General features: G+C 48.5%; 4 protein-coding genes across 4 annotated transcripts; 2 read left to right on the top strand and 2 right to left on the bottom strand.

The window, feature by feature from the left end:
• Positions 1-965: 965 nt before the first annotated feature.
• LOC139831814 (uncharacterized) lies at positions 966-4743 on the bottom strand. The gene is made up of 5 exons (XM_071821151.1): positions 4734-4743; positions 3148-4403; positions 2403-2563; positions 1747-1966; positions 966-1346 (listed from the first exon to the last, which is right to left on the bottom strand). The coding sequence occupies exons 1-3, from the start codon at positions 4741-4743 to the stop codon at positions 2480-2482; spliced, it is 1350 nt and encodes a 449-aa protein (XP_071677252.1). The 3' UTR covers positions 966-1346; positions 1747-1966; positions 2403-2479.
• Positions 4744-4929: 186 nt separating this feature from the next.
• Positions 4930-9899, bottom strand: LOC127304336 (histone-binding protein MSI1). Its single transcript, XM_071820456.1, has 5 exons — positions 9203-9899; positions 6896-7039; positions 5901-6025; positions 5660-5755; positions 4930-5344 (listed from the first exon to the last, which is right to left on the bottom strand). Exons 1-5 carry the CDS (start codon positions 9821-9823, stop codon positions 5128-5130), a joined length of 1203 nt encoding a protein of 400 aa, XP_071676557.1. The 5' UTR covers positions 9824-9899; the 3' UTR covers positions 4930-5127.
• A 150-nt stretch (positions 9900-10049) lies between these two features.
• Positions 10050-11691, top strand: LOC127302721 (mediator of RNA polymerase II transcription subunit 4). The gene has a single exon (XM_051333260.1). The coding sequence runs from the start codon at positions 10124-10126 to the stop codon at positions 11369-11371; it is 1248 nt and encodes a 415-aa protein (XP_051189220.1). The 5' UTR covers positions 10050-10123; the 3' UTR covers positions 11372-11691.
• Positions 11692-17600: 5909 nt separating this feature from the next.
• On the top strand, positions 17601-19013 carry LOC127304335 (UPF0481 protein At3g47200-like). Its single transcript, XM_051335025.1, has one exon. It carries the CDS (start codon positions 17601-17603, stop codon positions 19011-19013), a length of 1413 nt encoding a protein of 470 aa, XP_051190985.1.
• The last annotated feature ends 8459 nt before the right edge of the window (positions 19014-27472 follow it).

Genomic DNA, 27472 nt, shown 5'->3' with positions numbered 1-27472 from the left:
TGTAGCAAATATAGATTGGAAAGAAAAATGAGTCTAGAACAAACCATGTATTTTAAATTATATCGTTTTACTATTTGAATCGGCTTCGAACTTATATGTGCAGCCAAATATGTTGCAAACATAGAATGGAAAGAAAAATGAGTCTGACAAATAGGTACACAAATGAGAGGTCCCATCTGAGGCCGGTGATAATTTCTCCACGACTCTAGTACGTATGTTCGTAGAAGAAATCCCGTACGGACTCATCGTGGAGAGCAGGGATTGGAAGAAACACCTCGAGTGGTTGCTGAAAAATCTACGCAGCAGTTGCACGAGTGACACATCTGTGCGTAGAAGAAATCCCGTAGGATTCTGTCAGTAAGTTTAGCATTTTTTATTAGGCAGCCACAGTATTTAGAGGCTCGGTTGCCTTTAACACTGCATCAGGTACCCAAATTGCCGGCACAAAAAAGTGCCGATAAAAGCACCAAAAGTGCCGGCAAAGATTTTTCAAGGCACAAAAAAAGGTGCTGCGTTTATTCCAGTCGAGGTAGGTCTTTGCCGGCATTTTTAGAAAAGTGCCGTTAATTATATTTTAAGGCACTTCCAAAAATACCGCTAGTTAGTATTGCCGGCACTTTTGGAAGATGCCATGGAATCTTTTTGCTGGCACTTTCCAAAAATGCCATAGAATCTTTTTGCCGGCACTTTTCGAAAAATGTCACGAAATCTTTTTACTGACACTTTTCTAGGGATACCATCTAAACTTTTTGCCGGCACTTTTAAAGGATGCCTACAATTACTTTTTCAGGCTTTTAATTCCGGTGCCGCTGATTATTTTCTTAGGCATTTTTAAAGTTGCTATACTGCCTGCAAACATTCAAGCAATCTACAATCAAGCATACATCGCACTCAAGAAGTCAAGCAATGTTTAAAACCAATATTTCCAAGCAATCTAGGTTTAGGCACCACGTGAAGGCTGATGATCAAGTTGAACATCTCTGCATCATTGCGCTTCAGTGTATATATATAGCATTTGGCAACAGCAATAAAGTGCAGAATACATGGAACTTTCGCGAGTAAATCTAATGGCAAAAGCAGACCGCTAGACCAGACCGACTGAATTCTGTTTTGCCCCTGGGGATCTCCCAAGTGTTCTTGTTCACTGTGAGGGGCCCCCTTCAGGATATATGGATCACAGCTAGGTTTACAGTACCGAAGGAGGTTCTGCGGAATCAAGAGATATAAGAAACGCAAAAGGTATCGACAACTGCCTGCTTTTAGCTCCCTAATGCAGCAAGATTCGAGAATCATAGTGATAACTTTTTCTTCTTTGATGTTTTGTTGAGCTTGGACTCTTTCGCAGCCTGCATGAGGAAATCATTCATCAGATATAGGAAGGCCTATCTGTAGTACAGGTATGGTCCGTGTGACGACTAGAAAAAAAACATGGATATTCCATATGGGTGGTAGACGAAGATGTTGAAACACAATTTAGGTAACATAAATATATCATGTAAAAACACTGCAAGGAGATCATGGACCATTAATATCAGGTTTTATGCTGTGAACAAAGGTGACTGCCTAGATTGCATAACGGCTTTAGTTTTTAAAAAACTTTTAGGGATGAGGATTGTTGAACGCATTTCTGTCATATTATCTAGTATCTTACCCAATAATTCCTTTGGAAAAGGACAAACGGAACCAAGGCATCCACTACACTATAGTATTACCTATGTTTCAGTAATACTACTAAGATAGTATTACCTTTGTTTTTCTCTTGTTCTTCTTTTTCTTCTTTGCCTTCCTCTGCTCCTCTTGATCAGAAACCTCAGAGGAATCCTCAAATGATGGAACATGCCGTACTACTCTCCCAGAAGTTGATGATTTGACCTACATTGGCAGGACAATGTAGGTCAAATTTGGTCTGGTCTGGAAGAGATGTAGGTAAAAATAGGTTTCTAGGGGATGGGGATGTAGGTCGAATCTGCTAGTTCAAAGATATATAAAGAGTAAAATTGTCAACATCAACAATAACAAAAACAGCAGCAAAGCTCAACCACAACAATATATGTATAGCTAGTTCAGTAATCAGGCAAAGCCCAGACATTAATGGAATGAGTAGAATCAACCAGCATACAAAAAATCCACTACTAAAGTTATCATTAGTGCCTCAATCAATCTATAGCTAGAAACTGCATGGTCCTAAAACAGATGGCACTATCCTTCGAATTTTTTCACATGTTATATGGCAAAAACAGGCAAGACTTAGTGAAATGGTATAAAATAGAAGTACCAAATGGCACCTATAAGGAAATCTATATCACTACTCATTTCGTTGCTAAAGAAGCTTTCATAAATGATAAAACTCATGCGGTACATGCATTTCAAGGACTACAGATGGGTGAAGTGACAACTCGTACCCTTGCTAGCCTTAATAGTTTCCTTCGCATTTTTCACAGCCAAATTTACAAGATCAGGATTCAGAGACTCCAACCCATCAGGTTGCTGAAGTTTTCTCTCGAGGAACTTCGCTAACACGGCAGCCTTGTTTGTAGTTAGTGGTCCTCCAGGATGGGCCATCCTATTCGAAAGGAGATGAAAGCATTTCAAGATAATGTCGTGTGTGTAATCCAAAAACAGTACTCATGTAAACTGTATTTTAAATTAGAAAGAACCCAAATAATACATATATGGTAAGAACAAGATTGAGAATGCAAGTCCTATCCGCCTTGTGGATCAAGTGACACGTCCTATATAATGAACCTATTGTGTACCCATTGAATTCCAGCAAGAAAACAGCACAACTTGTACCTCTCTCCAAAGCCATAGTTCATAATTCTTTTGCTTCAACATCATATTGCCCAATGTTCAATCCTAAACCAGCTAGTTTTACATTTTCAGTATCAGTGTGTTGCAGTATACCAGATCAGGATGCCAGCTTGACAAGGTTACACAAGGTGGTGTCCATAATCTGATGACTATGCCTAGTTTTTCATTTCTAATTACAAATTTAATAACGAACTAAACACTGGGACTGTTATTCCTTCCGAATTCTATTCCACTTGCAGCACAGTTTGCATGATGTTGAGATTAAACTGAAAACTAGTATGGAGTATTTGCACACATAGGTATTGAAGGAAGACTAGAACCAAATGTGAGCATTACCTGAGATTTGGACCAGCAGAGATCAAGCACATCGTCTGAATGCCCAGCAAAAGTTATCACAGGCTTCTCCGACAATGCAAACACATGGGCTGGCACCCTCAATTGTTCTGAGCTCGCCGATCTCCCAGTGTTCAGAGCCTGTGCTGGCAGCTTCTTTTCCAAATGGCTGCCCTCTCCTTCATCATCGCATACCATGGTAGCAAACGGATTGCAGGTCCCATTATGTTCGAGCTGGCTCATCCTCCCGGACTGCAGCACCTCCCAGACATGGATCACGCAGTCCTCCCCAGCAGTCGCAAGGTAGCGCCCGTCGGTGCTGAACTTGATGGTCCAGATGGAGCCTCTGTGGCCGTGAATCTCCTGGTTCATGAAGAGGCCCCCGAAGTCCTTGCCGGACTTGCCGTAGGGGCGCACCTTGACGCGGTCGGGGCCGTGGCGCGCGGCGCCCTCCTGGCTGTCGTCCGTGGCGGAGCTGGAGCGGCGGCCGCCCTTGTCGGAGGACGCGTCGTAGGCGGCCACGCAGCGGATGGTGCGGAGCCAGCCGCTGCCGCGGCGCCTGGAGCGCGCCCCGCCGTTGCTGGACCCGGAGCTGGACCGCTCCATCGGGGTGGAGGCGCCGCTCTGGGAGTTGGAGTTGGGGGCGGAGTTGGGGGCGGAGTTGCAGTTGGTGATGGCGCTCTGGCGGCGCATGAGCTCCTGCACGAGCGGGGAGCGGCCGATGAAGAGCTCGAACTCCTCCACGGTGAGCTGCCGCCCGGTGCCGACCTCCCGGAGCCCGGCCTCCTCCCGCACCGCGAACTGCGTGCCGTCGTCCAGGTTCCTGATCAGGCAGCTCGGGTCCTCCTCCGGCGTGGCGGCGTCGGAGAGGGTCGCGGGAGGGTCCGATCTGGAACCGTGGGAGGAGGCGGCGGGGGCGAATCGCGCGAGGGCGGGGTCCCCGGCGAGGCCCATGAGGTGGAGCAGGCGGTGGCGGCGCTCCTGGATGGGCGCCGGCTGCGAGGTCCAGAGGTCGAGCGCGGCGGCATCGTAGGCGGCGGCGCGCCTGCTGCTGCGGCGCGGGGCGTCGTCGTCGGAGGCGGAGGTGGAGGAGGCGGAGGAGGAGAGGTAAATGTAAAGAGTGGTAAAAAGTAGAGGTAAATGTAAACAGGGGCAAATTATAGAGTGGCAAAGTAAAACAGGGCAAAAAGTAAAATTCCCCGTTAGAGAAGGGGTCAGGCTGTTGACTTTTCGCGAGAGATTTGACCCAGTCCACCCATCTACGTACCATACAACAAAGGCAGATTGAAACTGCCGCTAATCCTGCTAGCTTTTGCGGCACTTTTTAGATGCTGCCGTTAATCAGCAAAAAATTAGCGGCACTTTCACTTCTGCCTGTGCTGCCCCAGCATTGGCGGCACATTTTTCTAATAGCCGGTAATCAAATGATCATCAGTGGCACTATTGAGAATATATGCCGCCTAAACCTATCGTTAACGGCACATTACAAAAGTGCCTGCATCAAAGTGCCGCAAATTACCGTACGTGACGTAGTGTAAGCTAGGGTCCAAGCAAAGCCTCCAAACTTTGCTCAAAACACTGCAGTGTACGTTTTTCCATCGTACTCACTATGCAAGCGTGTGACACAAAGTAACTGAGCTGAAATGTGGACTGCTTGAATCTTTTATGCTTAGAGGCCGCCACTTAGGTTGGAGAGGCTGCTAACCCGTTCAGCTTGGAGGCTGCAGGCTGCGTATAATGTCGGCCTCTGACTAGCCTAAAAAAGGGCTCACTGCGAATGCTCAATAAGCAAGTGCTCACCGCGAATGCTCAATAAGAGACAGGAGTCCAAGTAAACGGAGGTATGGCAGGAAATTTTCAGAGTCACTTCTCGAAGATATTAAATCCACGGAGGCAACAGATAGCTAATTAACTGGTGATGAAGGGATATCAAACCCTACAAGTTCAACCGCATGCAACCTAACCACACACTGTAAGGATCTCTTATGTGGACAGGGAAGAGGCGTTGCTGTCATCGGAGTATATGCTCTCTGCCATCTCCCAGATCTGCAGCACGTTATCCTCCGCCACGCTGGCCACAACCCATTTCTCGCTAGGGTTCCAGGACAGTTCCGAGATCTTCGCTGTGTGACCACCGTGGACGAAGAGCAGCTCCGGTGGTCCATCGCTTGCATCTTCCTCCGCCTGCTCATCTCCGATCCTGCAGAACGCGAGACAGCACCGACAAAATTAAAACAAAAACAAAAGAAGCGAATCATCTCATCTGGTACAGCTATAAAATGTAGTCCACAGAACAACTAGGTATTCATCTTTTGTGCAAGCAGTAAAATGTAGATGTGTTAGCTATTTATTTACTGACAGATATCGTCGAAGATGTTGCATCGGTTCAATCTCATTTCTTAGTTTTCTGTTTCCATTCGGACTGATTCACCAGTAAACAGCGATGTGGCAGGAATGAAAATGAGATGCCAACTGCAACCATAGGATATATGGGAGCAGATTTGACTAGGCTTACCTGCTAACGTCCCATATCATCACCCTTTTGTCTGCAGCATGGGAAGCCAATACAGTCTCCAAGTTCGGATTCCACTCAACCTGGAAAACCTCCCCCCTGCAGGTGACAATTGCACAGCAAAAATATCAGATGTGAAACAGCATAGCAGCTAAATTGCAGGTAGGCTGAACTGACCCATCGAAACAGAAAACTGCAGCAAGATAAAAGAGAAAAACTGACAAAAGCAATAGGTAATACATACTCATGGCTGTCGAATGTATGCAAGCTTCTTGATAGCTTTCGCAAGTCAAACAGCTTAATAGTTGCATCGCCAGATGCTGTAGCCAAGATCCATTCGTTAAATGGATTGAAGGACAAGGAGTTAACCTGCCAAAGTGATCATTACATTATGAACAGAAACGAGAAGACTGAAATTAAGAACATATACTTTCACAGAAGCAAACTGTAGTGCCAGCATAAACATCAGTCTTATCCTTCTTTTCGATGACGTCAGTATTGTCTATTCACAATGGAGTCACATATTACTGAATCATTTTATACTCTTTAGCTATCTTCTTATGTGAGAATACTCTTAGCTCAAAGTTCACAAACTTCAAATTGCCATACAAGCAAACTTCGTTATTGCAGGAGAGGTGAATTTATAGTACCTAACTAATTTTCTGGTCAATGCTCTCTTCTTATTCAGTTAATCCAATGACAGCTGCTTTCCTAAGTATCACAAAATCATGACCAACCAGAAGGACAAAGAGCTAACTTGATAAAGTGAAGATGTACATTATGAGCAGACATCATGACAAGAAAGAATAAGGAACCTTTTTCTTTCGAGCAACCAAACATATATTTTTGACAGAGCAAACTGTAGGGCCAGTATAAACACAGGTGATGTCTATTCACAATGCACACCTACATATTACTAACGTTTGTGATAGTCTAAGTCAAAACCCACAGAACAAAACAGTCAGAAAAGCAAACTTCAGAACAGTAGGAACTGTAAACTAATAATTTCCAAACTAAAAATAAACATTTGGTGGAGATAACTACTGAAAGAAACCAGATATCAGGAGTATATCCTTGCAACATTAGAAAACATGCTCCACGTGCTACTCCTAGGTATATAAAGAAAAGGTCTTGCGCTCTAGAATTCAGTACAGAGCACAGAACTAACTGTAGGACTTCAGCTGTCTCTAAACAGAGATAAACATTTAGCTCAGCAACACTCGAATCAAGCATGCTTACTTCCTTCTGGTGTGCTACTACAGATTGTTCTGCTTTGTTCGTACGCAAGTCCCAAATCATGAGCTTGCAGTCATCGCCAACAGAACCAAATAGGTTGTCGTCTTTCAGGTGCCAAGCTACATCTTCAACCATATCCTCGTGAGCCTGCAAAATCATAAACTTGAGATCTGTTCTGAATACAGAACAGTAAGAACTAGATGTTAATAATTGCCAACCTAGCTTCCATACTGAAAACCATCTCTCATACATTCTCTTATGTGAATGTAAAACAGTGCTCATGCAATTTAAAATTTAGGATTTCTGAGTTCTGATAAAGTAACATAAGAACAGAAGTAACGATATGGCTTATGAAAGTATGACAGTTCATCCTTAAACTGTTAGTATGGAATCATACATAAACACAAGCCACGTTTCTGGTAGAGGTCATGTGATAGAAGTATGTTTTTTACACAACAAGTTGAAGGGTTGTTAAAATGGTATCACTATAGCATATTAGCATGCTAGGTAAATGATGCAGTACTCACCAGCCTAAAAACTTTAAAGGCAGGTATTCGACTCATTAAGTGTCTACAAATAATAGGAAAAAAATGGTTTTCACCATCCAGTTGAACAGTTTTTTTCCCAGTATAAGAAACCAATGCAAACAGAAAATTTAGCTCTAGTACAAGCTTCAATTTAAAGCACCATACTATACATAACCAAGTTGGTGGTATCTTGTTTTCGTTGTTTAAAGACCATGAGATTTATGTTGTTATCCCGTGTTCTTATGTTATCGAAGTGGTTGGTTAATCTGATGTGAACACAACACTTCTTGACTTCCAAATGAATTTGACGTAATGAGTGATAACAGGAAGAGGATATTTACTGTCAGAAGCAAATTACTATTTTAGCAATATAAACGAGCAACATCGTTCTCAAATTGCCTGAAAATTGAAGAACAATGACATACAAGTTTCTTTTTTTTTTTTTTTTTTTTGCGAGAAATCCACCGATCTATTAATAATCATCAACAGTAGTACAAATAGCCCAAAAAGTAAAAGAAATTACAAATTGGTACTCGGACCACCTAGCGACGACTACAGACACTAGCACGAGCCGAAGGCGCGCCGCTGTCCTCGCCCCTCCATCGCCGGAGTCAGGCAAAGCTTGTCGTAGTAGAGCTTGTTGTAGTAGACAGACGGGAAGTCGTCGTGCTAAGGTCCCAAAGGACCAGCACACCAGAGCAGTAACCATCGCCAATGATGACAACCATAGATCGGAAGAGACTGACATGAAACCACACCAACTAACACGAAAACCGACCGGATCCCAGGAGATCCGACGGGCACACAACTCCACGCGCCCTCCGTCAGCGCTAGATGCACCACCGGAGCGAGGATAGGGCGGGGAGGACCTTATTCTGACTTCAGGATGTAGCCGCCGCCTCACCATCCCAAAAAAGAGACTGAAAAGCAAACTAAATTAAGGACGAAAACTCCCCGCCGGCGAGGGACCGTAATCCACCACACCTCCAAGGCCCCAAGGCCACCGGAGGTGGAGCGGACCAGCGGTATCGCCGGCGAGGAGGACGGAACCCTAGATGGGTTTTGTAGCTTCTTGCGCCGCCTTCTGATTGTTTCCGCTGGGTACCGGTTCAACTAATGACATACAAGTTTCTGGTGCAATATTTAAGTGTCTAGCCCGGTTAGCCTAGCCACCAGAAGCAGATATGGAAGAGTTGAGCTGATCAGGTTAAAGGTTTCAGTATACCAGGTTTGCAGATACTGAATAAAACAGTGAATGAAGTGGTGACATAGCCTAAATGAGTTCGTCCTTTCGGGGACATTTGGTTATGCTTCATTATAATTATCTCTTCACATGTTATGATCTGGTTAATGCGAAAAGAAGGATGACATCATTTGCGATTGGTTTCTTGGCATTGCTATGACTATGAGTTCTACATGATGCAGTATGTTGCGAGAAAACAACATTTTGGAGTGATTATTGTATAAGCAGGTCGTCTGAAGACAGAAGCAGTAGTGTTAACTAGTTTTGCTTCAACCATAGCTGCTAGCATCATAGCTGAGTAATATTCAACAATTGCAAATCTACGACGCATAATACAGTGATAGACGAAAAACAAGATAAATGGGAGCAAGAAGAAACATAACACGGTTGCTTCTAGTATCAACCAGTTACATGTGCATCAAACGTGTCATCTAGAATTGTCCTACACAATATTGAAAGACTGCAGAGCTAACACACATGACACAATGATATATGAAAAAAAAATAAAAAACAACACAGGAGCATCTGGCAGGACATTACCTCAAACACCTGTTGCGCATCCAGAACCGGGGCTCCACTCCCGGACTTGAGATCCCACAGGCAGATCTTCTTATCGTACGAGCCGCTCAGCAGCCACCCCTCCTTCATCGGGCTCCACGCCAGCCCGTACCCCTCGGCGCCATGGCCCCTGAGCACGACATCGGCGCCGACCTTGTGGCCGTCGTCGGCGAGGTGGTACACGTGCACCTCATCGACGCAGGTCTTGGTGGCCACGGTATACGGCCTCTGCGGCATGCAACGGGCGCGGTTGACCTCGCCCTGGTGCGGCGCCGAGCGGAAGATGGACACGGAGGGGGCCGGGAGCGTGGCGCCCTCGGCGGCCGCCGCCGCGGCCAGGCGCGGAGGAAGCGGGAGGACGGCGTCCACGAGCATGAGGTGGTTGGGGGCGTCTTCGGCGTGGGTGCCGAGGACGAGCTGGTGAGAGCGGGCGGCGGCCGGGGACCCCGACGGGAGCCACTGGACGGTGAGCGAGGGCCACTCCAGCGGGTGGGAGATGACGAGGTCGTAGAGCACCGGCGCGTTCTTCTTCCAGTTCAGGTGCTCCTCCGTCTCCATCGCGGCGGCGGCGGCGGCGGCCGGGAAGGAGGAGCCGCCGTCCATGGCTGATTTACTCTGCGCGGGAATTGGAGGCGCCGAACTGCTCGTCTCCCGCCAAAATGATAGGTGAGGAACACAGGGAGCTGCGAGGTCAGACTTTAAGGCGGATTTTATGGGCTTGTTGGGCCTGTAGTAGGCCCCTACGCTTCGTAGAAAGCCCAGCCCATATAAACAATGGGCCCATGAGCCCATGAAGAGAGGGCACACGCCTAATAGTTCGGCCAGTCCACCAGCTACTCGCCTCACTCCTCTCTCTGAAAAAAAAACAAGCTACTCGCCGCGATTCCCCAATCCGCCGCCGGGATGATGCAGTCGCACATGCCGTCGCCGGCGAGGCTGGGGATGACCGTCTCGTCGCCGTCGCTCCCGCCCAACCAGTCCCCGGCGAACCCCACCTCCTCGCCGCCGCAAGCCAACAACCCGCCCTCCAGCGCTGCCGCAGCGGCATCCGGAGCCGCGGCGCCAACCCTAACCACCTCGGCGTCGCTGCTGCCGCTCCTGCCGCCGCTACCGCGCGCGCAGTCGCTGCTCCACCTCATGTCCTCCCTCGCCTCCAACCTCTTCGAGCTCTCGCCCAACCGCGCCGCCTGGATCTCGGCGTACCGGGGATCGCTCCCCAACTTCCTCGCGCCGTCGTCGGCCACAGCGCCGCCTCCGCCGCTCCCGGCGCCGGTCTCCACCACCAAGGAGGCGATGTCCATGCTCACCTCGCTCCAGACGCAGCTCTTCGAGACCGTCGCCGAGCTGAAGGAGACGCTCGACCTGCAGGACGCGCGCACCCGCCTCGCCCGGGAGGCGCGCGCCAAGGACGCGGCGCTCCTCGCCTTCGCCAAGAAGCTGCGCGAGGCCCACCACGTGCTCGACCGCCTCGTCGACGACTACGACGACTACCGCCGCGATGCCAAGCGCCCACGCGGTGCCGCCGCGGTCGACGAGCCCGAGCCGGCGTCAAACGGGGACTTCGGTGCGTCCCTCCACTCCAAGCTCAAGCTGGATGACATCCTGACCTATGCGCATCGCATAAGCTACACGACCTTTGCGCCGCCGGAGCATGGTGCTGGGCTGCCTCTGCGTGGTGCGCTGCCGCCTGCGCCGCAGGATAACGAGATGCGGATGTCGCAGCTGTATCAGTTTGCTGATTTGGATGTTGGAGTGCCCAAGAAGCTTCTTGAATCGAAGGAGGGGGGCACAGCCGAGACGGAGTCTGCACCGCTGTTCGTGCCACCGCCGGATGAGCCTCGGCCATCTATGCTCCCAATTACTGTTCCAGCAGGGTGGTCGAAAGGGTTGCCTAAAGATCTGCTTCCTGACATTCCATTGCCGCCGCCTGGATGGAAGCCCGGGGACCCGATCGAGCTACTGCCGGGTGGGATTTTGCCTGGTGTCAAGCCTGATGAACCACGACTAGGTGTGCCAATGCCTGTTTGGCCAATGCTGCCAAGGGACCAGCCAATACAGGTGGCAGCTGTGAGCCTTGACATTGCAAATAGTTCTAGCAGCGATGAGTACAGTAGCGATGTTGGGAGCTCAGACGAAGATGATGAGGATTAATGCTTTTGTAAGTTGCCCATCCCATCGTTCCTGTGTTTCCATGTGTATCCAGTTTATGCAATAGCAAGAATTGCATGTTGTAAGCTTTAGCTAATGTTGTCTTCTGCGACTGACTGTTTGAGATTTTGTAACACTAAATCTATTCAACACTACATTTGACTTGAAAACGTGCTGCTGTTGTACACTATGTTGCTAATCAACTTGCTGTATGTCATAAGTGTAATCAGCCCTGATAGTTCAAGATGCGTCTTATAAGCTGTATTAATCAGAAACCTGGCTTCTTTTATTGATAGTGGATGTCATGAACTTAATGTTTGATATTCCCTGGTGTAGGCTTCAGCTTTGAACTTGTAATTGCTTGCCTTTGTAGTCCTGGGAAAGGCTTTTTTGATTAATGTCTTCCAGTTTTATTGGCATCTCATGAAATCTGACTTCTTATTTGTACACTGTTATTGCTAATCTGTTGTTAAGCTTTAGCTGATATTGTCTTCTGCACCTGTCTGCTTGAGATTTCGTAACACTAAACCTATTAGACAATACATTTGACTTAATTGTGCTGGCTTAGTACACTGTGTCACTAATCTACTTGCTGCATAAGCGCAATCAATCCTCGCAATTCAAGATCTGTCTTAAGCTGTATATTAATTAGAAACCTGACTTTTATTGATTGGTGATGTCATAATGTCATGAATATACTGTTTGCTATTCCTTGTTGTTGGTTTCAGTTCTAAACTTGTAATTTCTTGTTTGCGTAGTACTGGGGTTTCTGATTAATGTCTTTCATGCTTATGGACATCTTATGAAATCTGCCTTCCTACTTGTACACTGTGAAGCTGATCTGTTGTTGAGCTTATCCCAAACTTACGAAATCGCTGGGTTGTACCATTGATGTTGCTGATTATACGCATAAATATCACGTTCTATGCATCTACCTTGTTTTCTATTTTTACCTCTGATTGCTATAATATATATAGTGAGCAGCCGCTATCAGACAATTTGTTTTTCTTTCAGCAAGTAGTGGTAGCTGAGTTATTAAGTACAGTATGACACATACGAGCATGGGTAATTTTTCCTGAGAGCATGTGGTTATCTTCATAGTGCAGATTCAAACAGAACAGCATTGCCCATTATGAAGTACAAATTGACACGTTTTTTTCCTCTAGCGCAATCCTCTAGAGGGGACAGTAGGGCAATCCCCTAAGTACATTTTCTATTCTAAAGAGAGTTATTTACATGGCTATACATAAGAGGAACCGAGAGTTCAAAATGGAAAGAAACTTACAGAGTCAACTCAATCCAATCTGAAATACTCCCTCTTTCCCCAAATAGATGTCATAGATTTGTATAGATTCGCATGTATCTATCTATATACTAAAACACGTGAAATATGTGACAAGTAGTTCGGTACAGAGTGAGTAGGTTACTTGTCCTTCTTCTTAGGCCGGTGCCAGCGCAGGCTGGAGGGGAGGCGGTAGCGGCGGCGATGGGGCGGGAGAGGGGCGGTAGGCGGGCGGGAGTGGAGCGGCGGGCGCCGGCTGGCTCGCCCGGCGGTAGCGCCCGCTACCGCCCGGGTGTCGCCCGCGTAGGCGGCGAGATGGAGGCGGGAGCGGGGCGGGAGGCGGGCGGCGCGTTGGCGGGCCGGGCGGGAGGCAGGCGGGCGGTAGGCGGGCGGGAGGCGGGCTGGAGGCGGGCGGGAGGCGGGCTGGAGGCGGGCGGGAGCGGGCGGGAGCAGGGCGGGAGTGGGGCGGGAGTGGGGTGAGAGTCTAAACAAAATCGAGTGAAATAACTTAATGTGGAAAAGAAATGGTGATGTGGAGGGGAGAGAAGTGAGAGTGGGGACTATAGCCCATGCATTGGCACCGTGTGGTGAGAGTGGGGTGAGAGTGGGGTGAGAGTGGCCCAAAAGCTGACGTGGCGGGGCGGGAGTGGGGCGTTGGGTTGGCACCAGCCTTAACACTATGGGTGACTTGGAAATATATCACTTCACAATCTAACACACAAAGCCCAAAATGTAGTAAACAAAGACCAACTCTGTACATCTTAGAGGCCAAAAGACATGATAAACCAAAGCCTCGCTTTGTAAACATTTTGAAGGCAAGTAGATATTTTTTTAAAAAAATTCCAAGACTACAGAAATGACCAAATTAAAAGTCCGGTTCACAACAGCAGCATTCTGGAGTATCTGATTTGGGTCTCTAGATCTAGTTTTAACCGTGCACTTCCTCTGTTCGTGTTTAATTGATGCCGGACATGCATACAAGCTCTACAAGCTAGCTTTACTCCGCGCCGATTAAACAAGAACAGAGGTAGTACTAGAAAAGAACCCCAGGCCGCCAGGGAATAGAAGAACCCTTGTTTGTACCGTGTGGAAACACCAGCTTTGATCAGGAGCAAGCATGGTGATAACGGCAAATGATGTAGCAGACGGACATGACGGAAGCACATAGCAGAATAGACGCAACGATGAGTTTGATGATGGAGCATGGGGTCCGGAGGTGGTCGCGCTTGAACAGTGCCATGTACCGGTTCCACCGGCAGTTGCAGTACTCGTTGGTGTCCCTGAAGAGCGCGATGCCGCCGAGCTGGTTGAAGAAGGTCGCCGCCTCGTCGTCGTTTGAGAGCAAGTTGTCGAGGACACCGCGGCGCCGGAGCACGGCAACGTCCACGCTCGTGTGCTTCATCAGCAGAAGCTAGTCCGGGACGGTGCACTCATTGCAGTCCTGGGCCTCCTCAAGCGCGAACAGGTTCGCCAAGAGGGTAGTGGTACCACCTTTGATGACCAGGCGGACGAGGTGATGCCCGGAGAGATGCCGGATGAGTTTGCGCCGCTCGATCCTCTGGTAATGGAGATAGAGCAGGTGGTGGTAGACCACACCCACCGGCTAAAAAACCTGAAGACGAGATCAAGAAGCCTCTGAACAAATCAAAGTGGTTGGAATATCGAAATCAAAGCTGTATGCCGCACTAGGATGGACCCGGCAGCCGTGATGAGTGTTGAAGCAGTGTTTGTTCCGTATAGTCCACTCCCTAGTCCTGAAACCCTGGTCAATCTAATAAAAAAACCAACGAAACCTCGTCAAGCTATTATGTAGATCATTTGTCGAATACTAATGTGCATTGTCAAACCTTTCTTTTTTCCCTTGGAAAACAAAGATAGACACCAATTCTCCTTTTCCTGCCGTATATATAGGAACATCTTGAAGTTAGTATCAGTATATTCATCACTCGGAACTGTTCGTATCATGTGGAAGATATAGGTTATCGGTGTTCCACAGGGGGTTGGTGTCTGCCTATCTGACTCATAGCCTCGACGTGGGGTTAGTGTCTGGCTGGACAACACACCGCGTACTGTCATAGCATACGCAAGCACGCATCTCATTACAGAGCAACCCACCGAGCGAACAAGGGCCAATAGCCTTCCGCGAATAATCATTCTTCGGGTTTTTATGAAAAAAATGGGACAACGTGCACAGAAAGTTCTTCGTTACATTTTAAAATAAATACCTGCACTAATGTACTGTTTAAAAAAGGTATTTGTTATGTATGAAATTTCAGACAGTGCACAAAATTGTGTGTAGTGCTTCCTTGATTTTTTTTCAACAAGCTCCTCTTAATGTTATTAAAATGATAGAAAAACACTCACCAAAAATCCTTATTGTAGCGTGCAGTTTTAGCCGGTTTTTCTTTATTAATCGTGCATGCATGGTCTTTGGGTCCGGTTGCTCTTATTAACTGGATCATTTTTTCTCTTCTGATAATGCAATGTCGGAGCTCCCCAACCTCTGACGAGGTTCCGTAAAAAAATCCAAATGATAAGCTATAACTAGAGAAGTCCCACGACCACGAGAAAAAGAAATTCTACTTTATTCCTCTCGATGGCCCGCACAATACTTGTATTCATAGACATAACGATACAAAGTTGGTATGTATACGAGCAACATAGCACGTGAAGGATACAAACGGTTGTACTGTTGCAAACTGTCGTCGCCGCAACTACCAAGCACGCACGTCCTTCGCCGTCGCCGGAGAAGAAGAGCACCAGCAGTTGGTCCATACTTTGACGCTGAAGAAACTCCTAGCCATAAAGCATTAACGAGCCGCGATAGCCACCAGCCCCGTTAAATTGGATCTAGCTCGATAAAAAACAGAAGAACCCTCCAAGCCTCTTCAACGCTGGATCCGAGGCCAGTGCCATCCCACCCTTCAAGCGGCTGGATCTTTCACCATCTTCCCGCAAACACGCAGCAGTCAATACCATTGCACTCTAAGAACAACCCATCCCCGCACAACTTGGCAAGCTTCCATAGCTCCATCTTTGCGTTGATCTTCCTACATACAGTATTACAGTCCAGGTGGGTATCCGCAACAAGATTGGCGCTACGCAGCCAAAGCGTTGAAGATTCTCATTTGTTATTTCAGGTGCTTTCCATTAATCCATTAGAAAATACAAGACCTTGAAGGGAAGTTGGAACTTGGAAGCATAGTTCATGTTGTCAATGTTATATTTTTAACATGCTAGTACTATCATACCGGCACTTTTAGTTGCCGTGCAGGATCTAGCGAGCTAGATAGTACTAGTATTTTGTTTTACAGCTAGCTAGTAGTACTAATAGCATAGTACTGTATATAAGATGTATTATCATCGGCATGGCTGTGGCAGAGAAGTACTATGCCTATTCATGAACCCAAAAAGGGAAATAAAAACCTGCGTCCCAACCTTGGCGCATGCACATCCTGAAGAGACAACTCTCTACCTTAACCCATCTTGTAAAAAACATGTGATTATTCTTTAGTCAACTACACTGCCAGATAATTATCAAATTCACATATCGGTAACTTTTTAGTTGCATCACTCCAACTTACGACCTATATGCACGAATCACGATGTAATCAAACGATGTAGGAATTAACTAAGCACGAACTTAACTAGCAAATCTCTATTAAAAGAAAAAAAGAAGACAAACTCTCTAGACACACTCCACCATAAAACTGAATCGCTCAAGCTACATAAGAAGATCTACCCCATGCATCATGCCGCCCATGGATGATGTGGTGCTCCTTATTCGCATGAAGGAAGGGATTAACATCCATTGGCCTCCGGCGTGCGGCGGCAAGCTGCAAGCATGATCATGAGACCTTCACCATTGTGCGCCTGTCGTCCCACACCATGGTATGAGCCACGCCTCGTCTCCGTCGGCCCTTACCATTTCTCCAGCGCTAGCACCCGCGCCATGCAAGTCCACAAGTGGCGCTTCCTCTTATGACTTCTTGCTGGGGAGGGGTGGTCACCTCAACGGGGAAGGCGTAGTAATATTGCCCATGGGTTCGTAAATGGAAAATATCATAGCCATCGGCTATGGCAAGTATGGGTATGAGATCATAGAACTCATTCATACCCACATACACATGTACTCATCTAAATTTGCCAAGTAGGCGTTTAAAATACTTAATTTTCTCCTAATAACACCTTTATGTTGCTAGGTTGAACTTCACGCTTTACGGTCTCACAATTGCTGGTAGGTTAGTGAGGATTAGTCCCCTATTTAGAATAACTTCACCTTATTTCATATTTTTTGATCAATTCGATTTGTTGTAAGCGCGAATGCTTTTACCTGCGGGTATCTATTTATCATGCCGGATGATAGATATGAGAAAAATTTATACCCTTTAACGGATATGGGTTCGGATAATGGGTAAGATTGAAGGTGACGAGTACGATATAAAATTATTACTCTACTCATACCCATACACTAGGGGTGCCATCCCGCAAACTGGACCCCCACATGTAGGTGCCACGTATGATGCCGGCTATACGTACATGCACTGGCTGCCATTTCTGTAACAAAAAAAGTACGGATCGGAGTATCCGGCAGCGAATCTCTACGACCAGGATTGGCGCTTCTCGGCCAACGCGTTGAAGATTCTGGTTTTCATTATTTTACCGCCTTGCTCACTAATTAGAAAATACAAGACGTTGAAGAAAAATTGGAATCTTAGTCCTGTTATCAATGTTATCTTTTAGTAGGTTATTATTATTTGCACTTTTAATACCGTGCAGGAGCAGGATCTTGCCATTACCAGTAGTATGAGATGCCTCATCGTTGAGCATGACCATGGCGGGGAGCTACTACGTCCCATTCATGAAACGAAGAGCCGCCACGTTGGCGCATGCATGCCCGGAAAGACAACAAAAGTCGCTATAAAACCGGCTAGCTCGTACTCCGTATACATGGACGCCATGATGCCGACCATGAGCGATGAGGTCCTGCTTTCTCGGATGGAGAAAGGGATTAACAACCCATTGCTTCCGGCAGGCGGCGGCGCCGGCAGGGAAGATGAGGCCTTCACCATTGTGCGCCTGCCGTCCCACATCCACGAGACCAACAAGGGCCTCTACGAGCCGCGCCTCGTCTCCATCGGCCCTTACCATTCCTCCAGAGCCAGCACCCGCGCCATGCAGGTCCACAAGTGGCGCTTCCTCCGCGACTTCTTGCTCCGGGGGGACCACCACCGCGACGGCGCTGAAGGCCGCCGCCTCGCGCGGCTCGCCGTCTACATCCGGGAGGTTCGCAAGGTGGAGGCGCGTGCGCGGCGCTGCTACGGCGAGCCCCTGGATCAGCTCGGGAGCGACGACTTCGTACAGATGTTGGTGCTCGACGGGTGCTTCATCCTGGAGTTCATGCTCAAGTACGACGCAGCGGTGCTCGACGCGTACATGCAGTGGGTATGGATTTACATCTACTACGACCTGCTTCTCGTGGAAAACCAGCTGCCATTCTTCGTCCTCGCCAAGCTGTTCAGCCTTTCCATGGGGACCGTCGACGCTGCTGTGGATCGGCGGCGGCTTCTTCGTCTCATCTTCAAGTTCTTCTCCCTGCACGATCCTCCGGGCCAGGATCCGGCTCCGGGCCAGTTCACCGTTATCTACCACCTCCTCCATCTCCAGCACCAGAGGATGGTCATGCCCCCGGAGCGGCCGAAGCTTGGCCAGAGCGCACAGCTAACGAGGCAGATGAGCGCGACCCTCTCCCGCATCTTCTCGTCCATACGCGCCCGGATGGTCGGGATGGCCACCACGACGCCGCTGGCGATCCCTTGTGCAACCGCGCTGATGGAGCTCGGCGTCACGTTCAGGGAGAATGCCTCGCCGGCGGGCCAGTTCGACGTGACGTTCCAGGACGGCACGATAGTCATCCCGCGCCAGGCCATCAACGCCGGCACGAGGATCCTTATGGCGAACGTGTTTGCGCTGGAGCAGACCAAGAACTGGAAGGAGGGCGTCGTCACAGGATACGTCGTGCTGATGAACGCGCTGGTTAGCACGGCCGCCGATGTCGCTCTGCTCCGGCGCCACGGCATCTTCGACAACATGCTCTCCAGCGACGACGACGCGGCGGCGTTCTTCAACCGGCTCGGCGACTGCGCACTCTTCGACCCCAAGACGCACCGCTACGCGCGGCTGTTTAAGGACACAAATGAATACTGCGATTCCCGCTGGAACCGATACGTCGGCTTGTTCAAACGCGACCACCTCCGGTCACCGTGCTCCATCATCAACCTCCTCGTGGCAGCGATGTTGCTCGGCGTTTCGGTTTTGTCGGCCGGTTACACCATCTGCCGTTATCGACACGGTTGCTCCTGATCAAATCAGGATACATTTGTACATTTTCACATGATTTCTGTGTATAACCTGCACGGTACTACTCAGATGTTGCTTACTTATTTTGGAGCGGGCCTGCTCAAACTGATTACCTACATGGAGTGGTGATATACGTAACATAATGTTGCCCAGTACCAGGAGTATGGGATGCCTCATCATCGTTCAGCAAGTTAAAACAGCGATTAGGGTTTTCGTGGCACCTCTTCTACTATATACTTGGCATATGTACAAAAAAAAATACGATTTGGGGGTAAGAAGCCCTCCAAACAATTCAATAGATGATATATTGGTGTGTACAATGAGAGAGCGGGCGCTAGCACTCGAACTCGAGATCTCACGGGTAGCACAGGTATCAGCACCCGGCAACCATCCAGGCTATGCCTCGGTTCACACTTGGCATATGTACACATACAGGTGTGTATACGTTACACAATACAACACGTATACAACACGGTGACGGATTCTTTACACTCCCTCTCAATCTAAACCGCTATTAGATTGGTTCTAATTAAACCGGTCTAACATCTATCGTGTGTAGCTAACTTGGTGAAGACATCAGCCAACAGATCACTAGAAGAATAAATCTCACCTCCAAAGCACCATCAGCAACTTGTTCTCGCATCAAATGAAAACCAATCTTAATGTACTTAGTTCGAGCGTAAAACTGGACTATGCTATTTTGAAACACCTAGTTATGTAAGCAAAGAACTACCCACGTAGCTTCAGCTGCTCCGTTTGCGAGTGTGTTGTATTTTGCCTCGGTGCTGGATCTTAAAACCGTGGGCTGCTTCTTCGAACTCCGTGAAATAAGATTCGGACCCAAAAAAACCTGGAAAACCAATAGTAGAGCGTCTATCATCAACGCGTCCAGCCCAATCTGCATCGGTGAATATACTAATATACTGCTGCGGTGACTTGCGAATACGCAGACTAGTATTCAATGTTCCTTTCACATAACACATAATACGTTTGACAGCCTCCCAATAAACTTCAATTGGTTGAGAGAGAAATTACCACACCTTATTCACCGCAAAGAAAATATCCGGACGAGTGAGGGTCAAATAATGCAGGCTACCAACAACACTGCAATACCAGAAAGAATCTTCTGTTCCGAGAAGGGCACCTGTATCTCGAGCAAGCCGCTCGGTGGGGACCATAGGAGTGGAAGTGGTGTTACAATTCTCCATGTTTACCCGATGTAACAAATCAAGCACATATTTTCGGTGCATAAGTTTCATGCCCCGTGAATTGTACGACGAGAAAATATTCCAGAGTACCCAAATCCTTGATAGGAAAAGTGTTCGAGAGAGATCGAACCAAACCCTCAACTGCCACCGAAGTAGAGCCAGCAATAGCTATGTCGTCCACATAGACCAACATGAACACTTAGACACTAGTCTGATTGAAGGTGAACAGGGACGTATCAGCTTTGGAAGGAACAAAACCAAGCTGAAGCAACTCAGCACTCAAGCGAGCATACCAAGCTCGAGGAGACTTCTTAAGAACGTAGATACGTAGATAGCACGCTGCAACTTGCAGACATGTGTAGGATACCTAGCATCCTCAAAACCAGGAGGTTGCTCCATATAGACATCCTCTGACAAAAAACCGTGAAGAAATGCATTACTCACATCAACCTGACGAAGAGTCCATTCTCGAGAGACTGAAGAGCATCCTGGTGAGAGACCGGGGCTGCAAAGAGAGCACGCCTGAGAGTTTTTGTACCGTCGTTGATGACCAGGAGCGGGATCTCCATTGTGCCGCTCCTTAAGGTCACATGGATCTGGCTCGCCGGCGACTCCTTCTCCATGATCGTAACGCCGCACTCCTGCAGCTTGGTAACGCATGGGATCGCAAATGGCGCCACGATCGTCCCCGCCATCCGAGCGCATATCGACGAGGTGATGCCCGCAAGGATGACATAGCGAGGGGGCACGTGTGGCTGGGAAGAGCGCGTCGAGCTCTTGCTCTCCTCGCGAGCAAGGCCGCAGCGCGTGTGGGGCGGGATGGCGGCGAGCTGGGCCAGGCGACCTGGAGAACTGGGCTGGCAGCGGGTGAGGTGGCCTTGCAGCCGCGCGGGGCAGGCCGACCTGGGACACCGTTGGGCTCTGCGGGCGGCGGCCCAGAGCGGAGCAGGGGAGGAGCGGGGCAGGTGGGATGCTGGACAAGAAAGGCCGGCCGGTAGAGCCGGTTGGCCTACCGGTGACATAGGCATCCCCAAATGGGCCTGCCGAATAAGGTACCCGAGGATGTTTGGAGGCCTATGACCCGAAGCTTTCAAGGCCCGGAAGCCCAATAATTGTCGATATGGAAGATAGAGCTAGATTAGGAATAAGGAGTCATGTAATTGTACGGGAAGGACTTTGATAGTCCCTCGGAGTTTGTAACTTGTGAAAGAAAAGGATCGAATCCATTGTCAACAGAACCCTAGTTTTTCATAGTCGAGCACCTTTTTCGGTTGAACCTTCGAGATCTACTTGCCCTCTACTTTATGCGAAAACCCAAGTCTACAATCTGTAGGCATTGACAAGTTAATCCCTTGTCAATTGGCGCCGTCTGTGGGAATTAGAGACGACAAGGAGGTGATCTCGATGGCATCGTCAACATCGTCGACAACAAGCAATGTGATGGACGGAGGTAAACATGCCAAACCTAATCTCATCGATTTTGTTCCTCACCCTCCCGCCCGTTTGCATGCATATGCCGATCTGGAGGAATCGATGGAGATGACATTCGGGAGTTTCCACTTGCGCGTCGGGAAAGAAGGATCGCATCGCCTGGCGGCACCGATTTTTTCGGGACCGTTAGCGGCCGATTCCGATTTCTCGGGATCATCATCATCATCAATCGAGTCAGGCGACGAGGAGGTTTCGCCGCCAAGCTTCATCAAGCCCACCATCGGCGGAGAACTGGCCGATCTGCTCGGCAGCATGTCTTTCGGGTCGCTCACGGGCTCCTATCTGAGTAGGGACTCGGACAGCGTCGACAACTTCGACTTCATCAACAGATCTACTTCTATTCGGGAGGTCTTCGCCGATCGATACGACGGTGTCACCGATGCTGAAGATGATGAAAATACAATTGCAATATACCATCAAGTCTACGTAATCGGGGAATCAAGCCGACCAGAGGACGAAGCGTCGGAAGATTTCGATGACTTGGGCAACCCGTACATCGACCCTGCAGATCTTACGCGCGAAACATGCCCCAAATACATCGGCCCCACGCCGCGAGAGAAGGTACAGCTGTCGCAAGCAGCTTGGGATAGAGCTTAGACGGCTATGGATGGCACGGAGCCGATGACCACCACGGCTGCACCAGAAGTATTGCAAGCATACCAATATAAACTCGTTCACGCCCCGAATGAGAGTTAGAGAAACAAAGAAGAGTACTCGAAGCAAGGAAAGCCGCAGCTTCTGCGTCAAGTGCGTGTAGGGCAGAACTGAGCCGACAATCAGGAACGCCGGGAGACAATCATAGAGACGGCTGTGCAAGAGGAAGAGCTCGGTTAGCAAACGTGCCTGAACATGAAAGAGAGAACCTGATTCAGAACCTCGACATGTCCTTTATGTCAATAGACACGAGGGGGCACATCATCCCAAAAATGCCGGAAGCAGGATATTTTGCGACACATGCTTTCATGCTAGCATCCAAACCACCTGCGGGAGATCCCAGGGAAGCATTTTATAATATGGCCATGGCAGGAGTAGGAATCACGGGGACAGCACTACAAGGATCAGGTACGCCGCAACCCGAGAGCGCTCCAAGACAAAATAGTCCTCGACCAACTACAGCGGCGCGAGACCCTCCGCGAGATGGTGACACAATAAATACAGTGACGCAAGCACGAGTCGATAGAGCATGACATGAAAGGGGCCGTGAAAATAGAAGAGAGTGACGGCACTCGCCAGAAGTTAGCGAGGAAGACATGTGTGGACCCCCTTGCTTTACCCTGACGGGTTCGCAAAACTCGGGTTCCCTCTGGCTTCAAGCTACCCGATAATTACAAAAAGTTCGATGGATTGCAAGATCCAGAGGACTGGTTGGTCGACTACCTGGAAACAGTGAAGTTGATGGGCGGAACTAGGGCGACAGCCATGCAAAGCATCCAAGTTCACCTTAGTGGAGCCGCAAGATCTTGGATGAAGAAGTTACCAGGAGGATCCATCAACACCTGGGAGACTTTTGAGGACATGTTCGTGAAAAATTTCCGTTCCACTTTCAAGAAGCCTGCATCAATAGAGCAGCTAAGGGCCTGCAAGCAGAAGTATGATGAGTCGATGAGGGCATATATCCAGCGATGGAGCATCATAAAAAACTCAGTAGAAAATGTATCCGATGAAAGGGCAATCGATGCATATGTCGCAGGGATCCGAAGAAGACATTTGATCAAGGACTTGGGTAGATCCAACCCGAGGACAATAGCGGAACTCATGGAGATAGCGAATCGATGGGCGGATGGCAAAGACGCTATTCAAAACAAATGACAGAGATCACCCGAAGAGGATCGGAACAGAAACAACAATCAAAATAGGCGGCATTATCGCCACTTTTCAAATAATGACGGTCCCAGCCAAGTGGCGGCTGGCTTCCGCGGAAATAGTGGGGGAAATCATCGAGATGACTATCAGAGAGGCAATGACCAGCGCAATGATCATAGAGATGCGCCTGGCTCCATCAGACAAAATAATCGACCACGGTTTCCGAGGCCGCACAATATATCACTCGAAGATCTTCTGAATGGGACGTGTCAGATGCATTTCTTCCTCGACAGCGAGGGGAAAAGACAGTCAGGCCATCTTCAGAAGGACTGTCGAACTTTCCAAGCTTTGCACAGATATGCGGAGAGCGCCAATACACAAGCGGTAAACAGGGGGAATGTACAGGGGCCAAGGAGCGAAATTCACCTGCCACCACCACCCGCGATTACCAATGCAAACCAACATCAGTTGCAATTGGCGGCACCTCTAGTCAACAATGGCGACTACATTGACACAGGGACGGTGTCGATGATTCAGAAAGGCAGACCCTCGAATAGGGCTCAGAAGTTAATTTCGCGACAAGTATACATGGCAGAGAAGATGCCTCCACCAACCATCGAGTACCTTAATTGGTCAGCACAGGACATAGGATTCACTCAAGCGGACCACCCGCCTCAAGTTCCACGACCAGGACAATCAGTTATGATTTTACCAGCAATGATTGCGGGATTCGAGGTCTCGCATATATTCATCGACGGTGGAAGCAGTCTGAACCTCATGTACGCGGATACGTTGAGGAAGATGAATATTTCTCTGGCAAACTTGACACCAACGGACACGCGTTTCCATGGCATTACACCTAAGAAGCCGAACTATCCTCTGGGAAAGATCAATCTCGACATACAGTTTGGAACTTGAGAAAATTTCAGAAGGGAGAAGCTGGAGTTTGAAGATATTGATTTTCCATCACAGTACCATGCTCTCTTGGGACGACCCACGTATGCCAGATTCATGGCCGTGCCGCATTATACATACATGTTATGGAGGATCCCTGGACCCAAGGGCCCAATCACGGTGAAAAGAAGCTTTGTGCTGGCAGATAAATGCGAGAAGGATTTCCATAGGCTCTCCGAGACCTTCGAGATGCAGGCTGAGTACGAAGCATCCAAGCTCACCACCAACTATTACGTGTTACCTGACGGAGGAATATCCTTGTAGGAGCAAGCTTTCGACACCTCCAAGAACTCTAAGGAAAGCGCATAGGAAAGCGCGCTCATCGAGTTCCTCTGTGAGCGCTGGGAAATCTTTGCATGGTGTCCAGCTGACATGCCAGGAGTACCCAGGGAACTTGCCGAGTACCCACTTAATCTGGATCCAAGAGCCAGACCAATTTGACAACCTTTGCGGCGTTTTTCGAGCCAAACGGCAAAGCTATGCTATCTGAGATCCGTCGACTCAAAGAAGCGGGTTTCATCAAGGAGCTACACACCGAGGCCATATGGGTTGCCAACCCAGTGCTGGTCCCGAAGAAAAACGCTGAGGTCCTTCGCATGTGCGTCGACTTCACGTGTCTCAATAAACATTGTCCAAAGGATCACTTTCCCCTCCCGAGGATCAATCAAGTTATCTCGACTCCAGAGCGGGTTATGAACATCTTTCCTTCCTGGACGCATATTCTGGTTACAATCAGATTCGCTTAAAAGAAGAAGATGAAGTCAAAACAGTTTTCATAACCCCTTATGGCGTGTTATGCTACAGGACAATGCCCTTCGGGTTGAAAAATGCGGGAGCCACATATCATAGGATGATGCAGAAATGTCTCGCCACGCAGAATGGGAAGAACGTTTAAGTATACATCGACGACATCGTCATCACAACAAATACAGGGTCCTCTCTCATCGATGACCTGCGAGAAACCTTCGACAACCTAGACAAATTCCGGCTCAAGCTAAACCCGACGAAATGTTCCTTTGGAGTCCCTGTGGGAGAACTTCTCGGATACTTGGTATCAGCCAGGGGAATCGAGGCCAACCCAGAAAAAAATACAATCCATCGTGGCGATGAGGAAACCAACTAAGCTCAAGGAAATACAGCAACTGACTAGGCGAGTAGTAGCTTTGAGCAGATTCATCGCAAGGTTGGGAGAAAAGGTGAATGGATCGTAGCGAACAAGAGGGGGGGTGAATGGCGCTACGGCAAGTTTTAGTCTTTTCCAATTTTTTATGCAACGGAAGGTAAAGGTGTGAGCTTTAGCAATAGGGGTGATCCTACAATGAATATTGGGCGAGTGCAACAAGTAAAGGAATCAACAAGATAAAGAGAGTAAGGAGCGGGACAACCGGGGGGCGCGAGGCGAGTCGAGGTTTGTTTCCCGCAATTCCTTCCACTAAAGGAAGTACGTCTGCGTTGAGGAGGTGCTAGTCTCACACAAGAGACTAGGCGGCCACACCACGAAGGAAAGCCTCACCTTCTTCCTCGAGAGAGCTCCACGAAGGTGCTCTCCCTCTTCCACTAAGGCACCGGTCGAGGCGGTGATTCCTTCACAAGGTTGGGGTGAGCTCCACACACAAGGATGCTCCCAACACCCTATGGATCTAGTACAACACCAAGCTAGACTCCATAGCTGCACATCTCCAATGCTCCACCATAGGAACCCATCACCAATGCTCCACCAAATGAACTCTCCCAATGCTCCACCAAAGGAACTCTTCTCCAATGCCCCACCAAGGAACTCTTCCAATGCTCCACCAAAGGAACTCTTCTCCAAGATCCACCAAAGGAACCCTACCACCAAGATCCACTAAGGAATAGATAGTATTGGTGAAATCTCTCTTGGTAGAACTATAGATCGGGGTCTCCTCCACCTATCCTCAAAGTTTGGACAAGATTGGTTGGATGGGGAAGGAGATCCACAAGAATTAAGCTCAGCAACAATGGAGGAGAGAGAAGGGGAAGAGATAAAATCGTGTTGGGGAAGAAGGGGCCCTTAAATAGGCTCCTCCAAATCCAACCGTTATGTCCAGATTTGGCCTAAGTGGTACTACCGCTTGGGGCAAGCGGTACTACCGCTCTGAGTTCGAAATCCTCCCAGATCTGGTAAAAGGACGTAGAGCAGTACTACCGCTCGAGGTACCGCTCGAGGTACCGCTCGAGGTACCGCAACAGGGTGCAAACCTTACTGGACTCGAAGCGGTACCAGGGCGGTACGACCGTAACTCAGTTACGGTACCTAAGCGGTACCGTGAGCGGTACTACCGCTCGTGAGCGGTACTACCGCCCCAGGTACTGCAAGGGTACCGCAACGAGTTCTGGGGGACGAATTCAGCTCAGACTCAGAGCGGTACCGAGGGCGGTACCTATAGGGGTAGCGGTACTACCGCTACAGGTACCGGTAGTACCGGCCTGGCTAAATCTGGTTTTCTTCCCTTTTTCTCTCCAACCATGTTACCTCGCTAAACACACACAAAACCAGAAAACCTATCAACTACGCTTCAGTCTTCTGATCTTGACGCGTCCGGCGAGGTCACCGTATACTTGCAAATCTAACAATGATACTCAAGGCACACGGTGAGATTACTCAAGTGTTGTCATCAAACACACAAAACTTGGGGTGTGAATTTTGCTGTTACAATCTCCCCCTTTTTGGTGTTTGATGACAACACAAGAGTTGACAATAACATATGATATTATGATGAGATCATTAGATTTGCAAAAACGCGATGGAGCTCCCCCTACACATGTGCATATCATGAGTATGTGATTGAATACAAATACACATGTTATAGAGACAACGCTCCCCCTAGTTTTTACAAACCAAGCACATATGCAACATAGATAGATGACATGTTCAAGTAGCACATGCACAAAATGGAGGCAACATAAGGTCATGCATAGAGATTTGGGTGAAGTTATCATACCATAGCCTTGAAAATACCCAAACTCACTATAAGATGCCTCCAT

Source organism: Lolium perenne, chromosome 5, assembly GCF_019359855.2.
Source record: "Lolium perenne isolate Kyuss_39 chromosome 5, Kyuss_2.0, whole genome shotgun sequence".
Classification (NCBI taxonomy): domain Eukaryota; kingdom Viridiplantae; phylum Streptophyta; class Magnoliopsida; order Poales; family Poaceae; genus Lolium; species Lolium perenne.
Note: the sequence above shows the minus strand (reverse complement) of the source record. Positions and strands in the feature narration are given on the sequence as shown.

What these genes read in the sequence shown, in the direction of transcription:
- LOC139831814 (XM_071821151.1), bottom strand. An exon ending in TCTGCTGGTCCAAATCTCAG is followed by an intron (nt 2,564 to 3,147) that starts GTAATGCTCACA and finishes CCTTTCGAATAG; the next exon opens with GATGGCCCATCCTGGAGGAC.
- LOC127304336 (XM_071820456.1), bottom strand. Translation starts at nt 9,823, where the DNA reads ATGGACGGCGGCTCCTCCTTCCCGGCCGCCGCCGCCGCCGCCGCGATG. An exon ending in TAGTAGCACACCAGAAGGAA is followed by an intron (nt 6,026 to 6,895) that starts GTAAGCATGCTT and finishes TCACTTTGGCAG; the next exon opens with GTTAACTCCTTGTCCTTCAA. An exon ending in CATACATTCGACAGCCATGA is followed by an intron (nt 5,756 to 5,900) that starts GTATGTATTACC and finishes TGTCACCTGCAG; the next exon opens with GGGGGAGGTTTTCCAGGTTG.
- LOC127302721 (XM_051333260.1), top strand. Translation starts at nt 10,124, where the DNA reads ATGATGCAGTCGCACATGCCGTCGCCGGCGAGGCTGGGGATGACCGTC.
- LOC127304335 (XM_051335025.1), top strand. Translation starts at nt 17,601, where the DNA reads ATGGACGCCATGATGCCGACCATGAGCGATGAGGTCCTGCTTTCTCGG.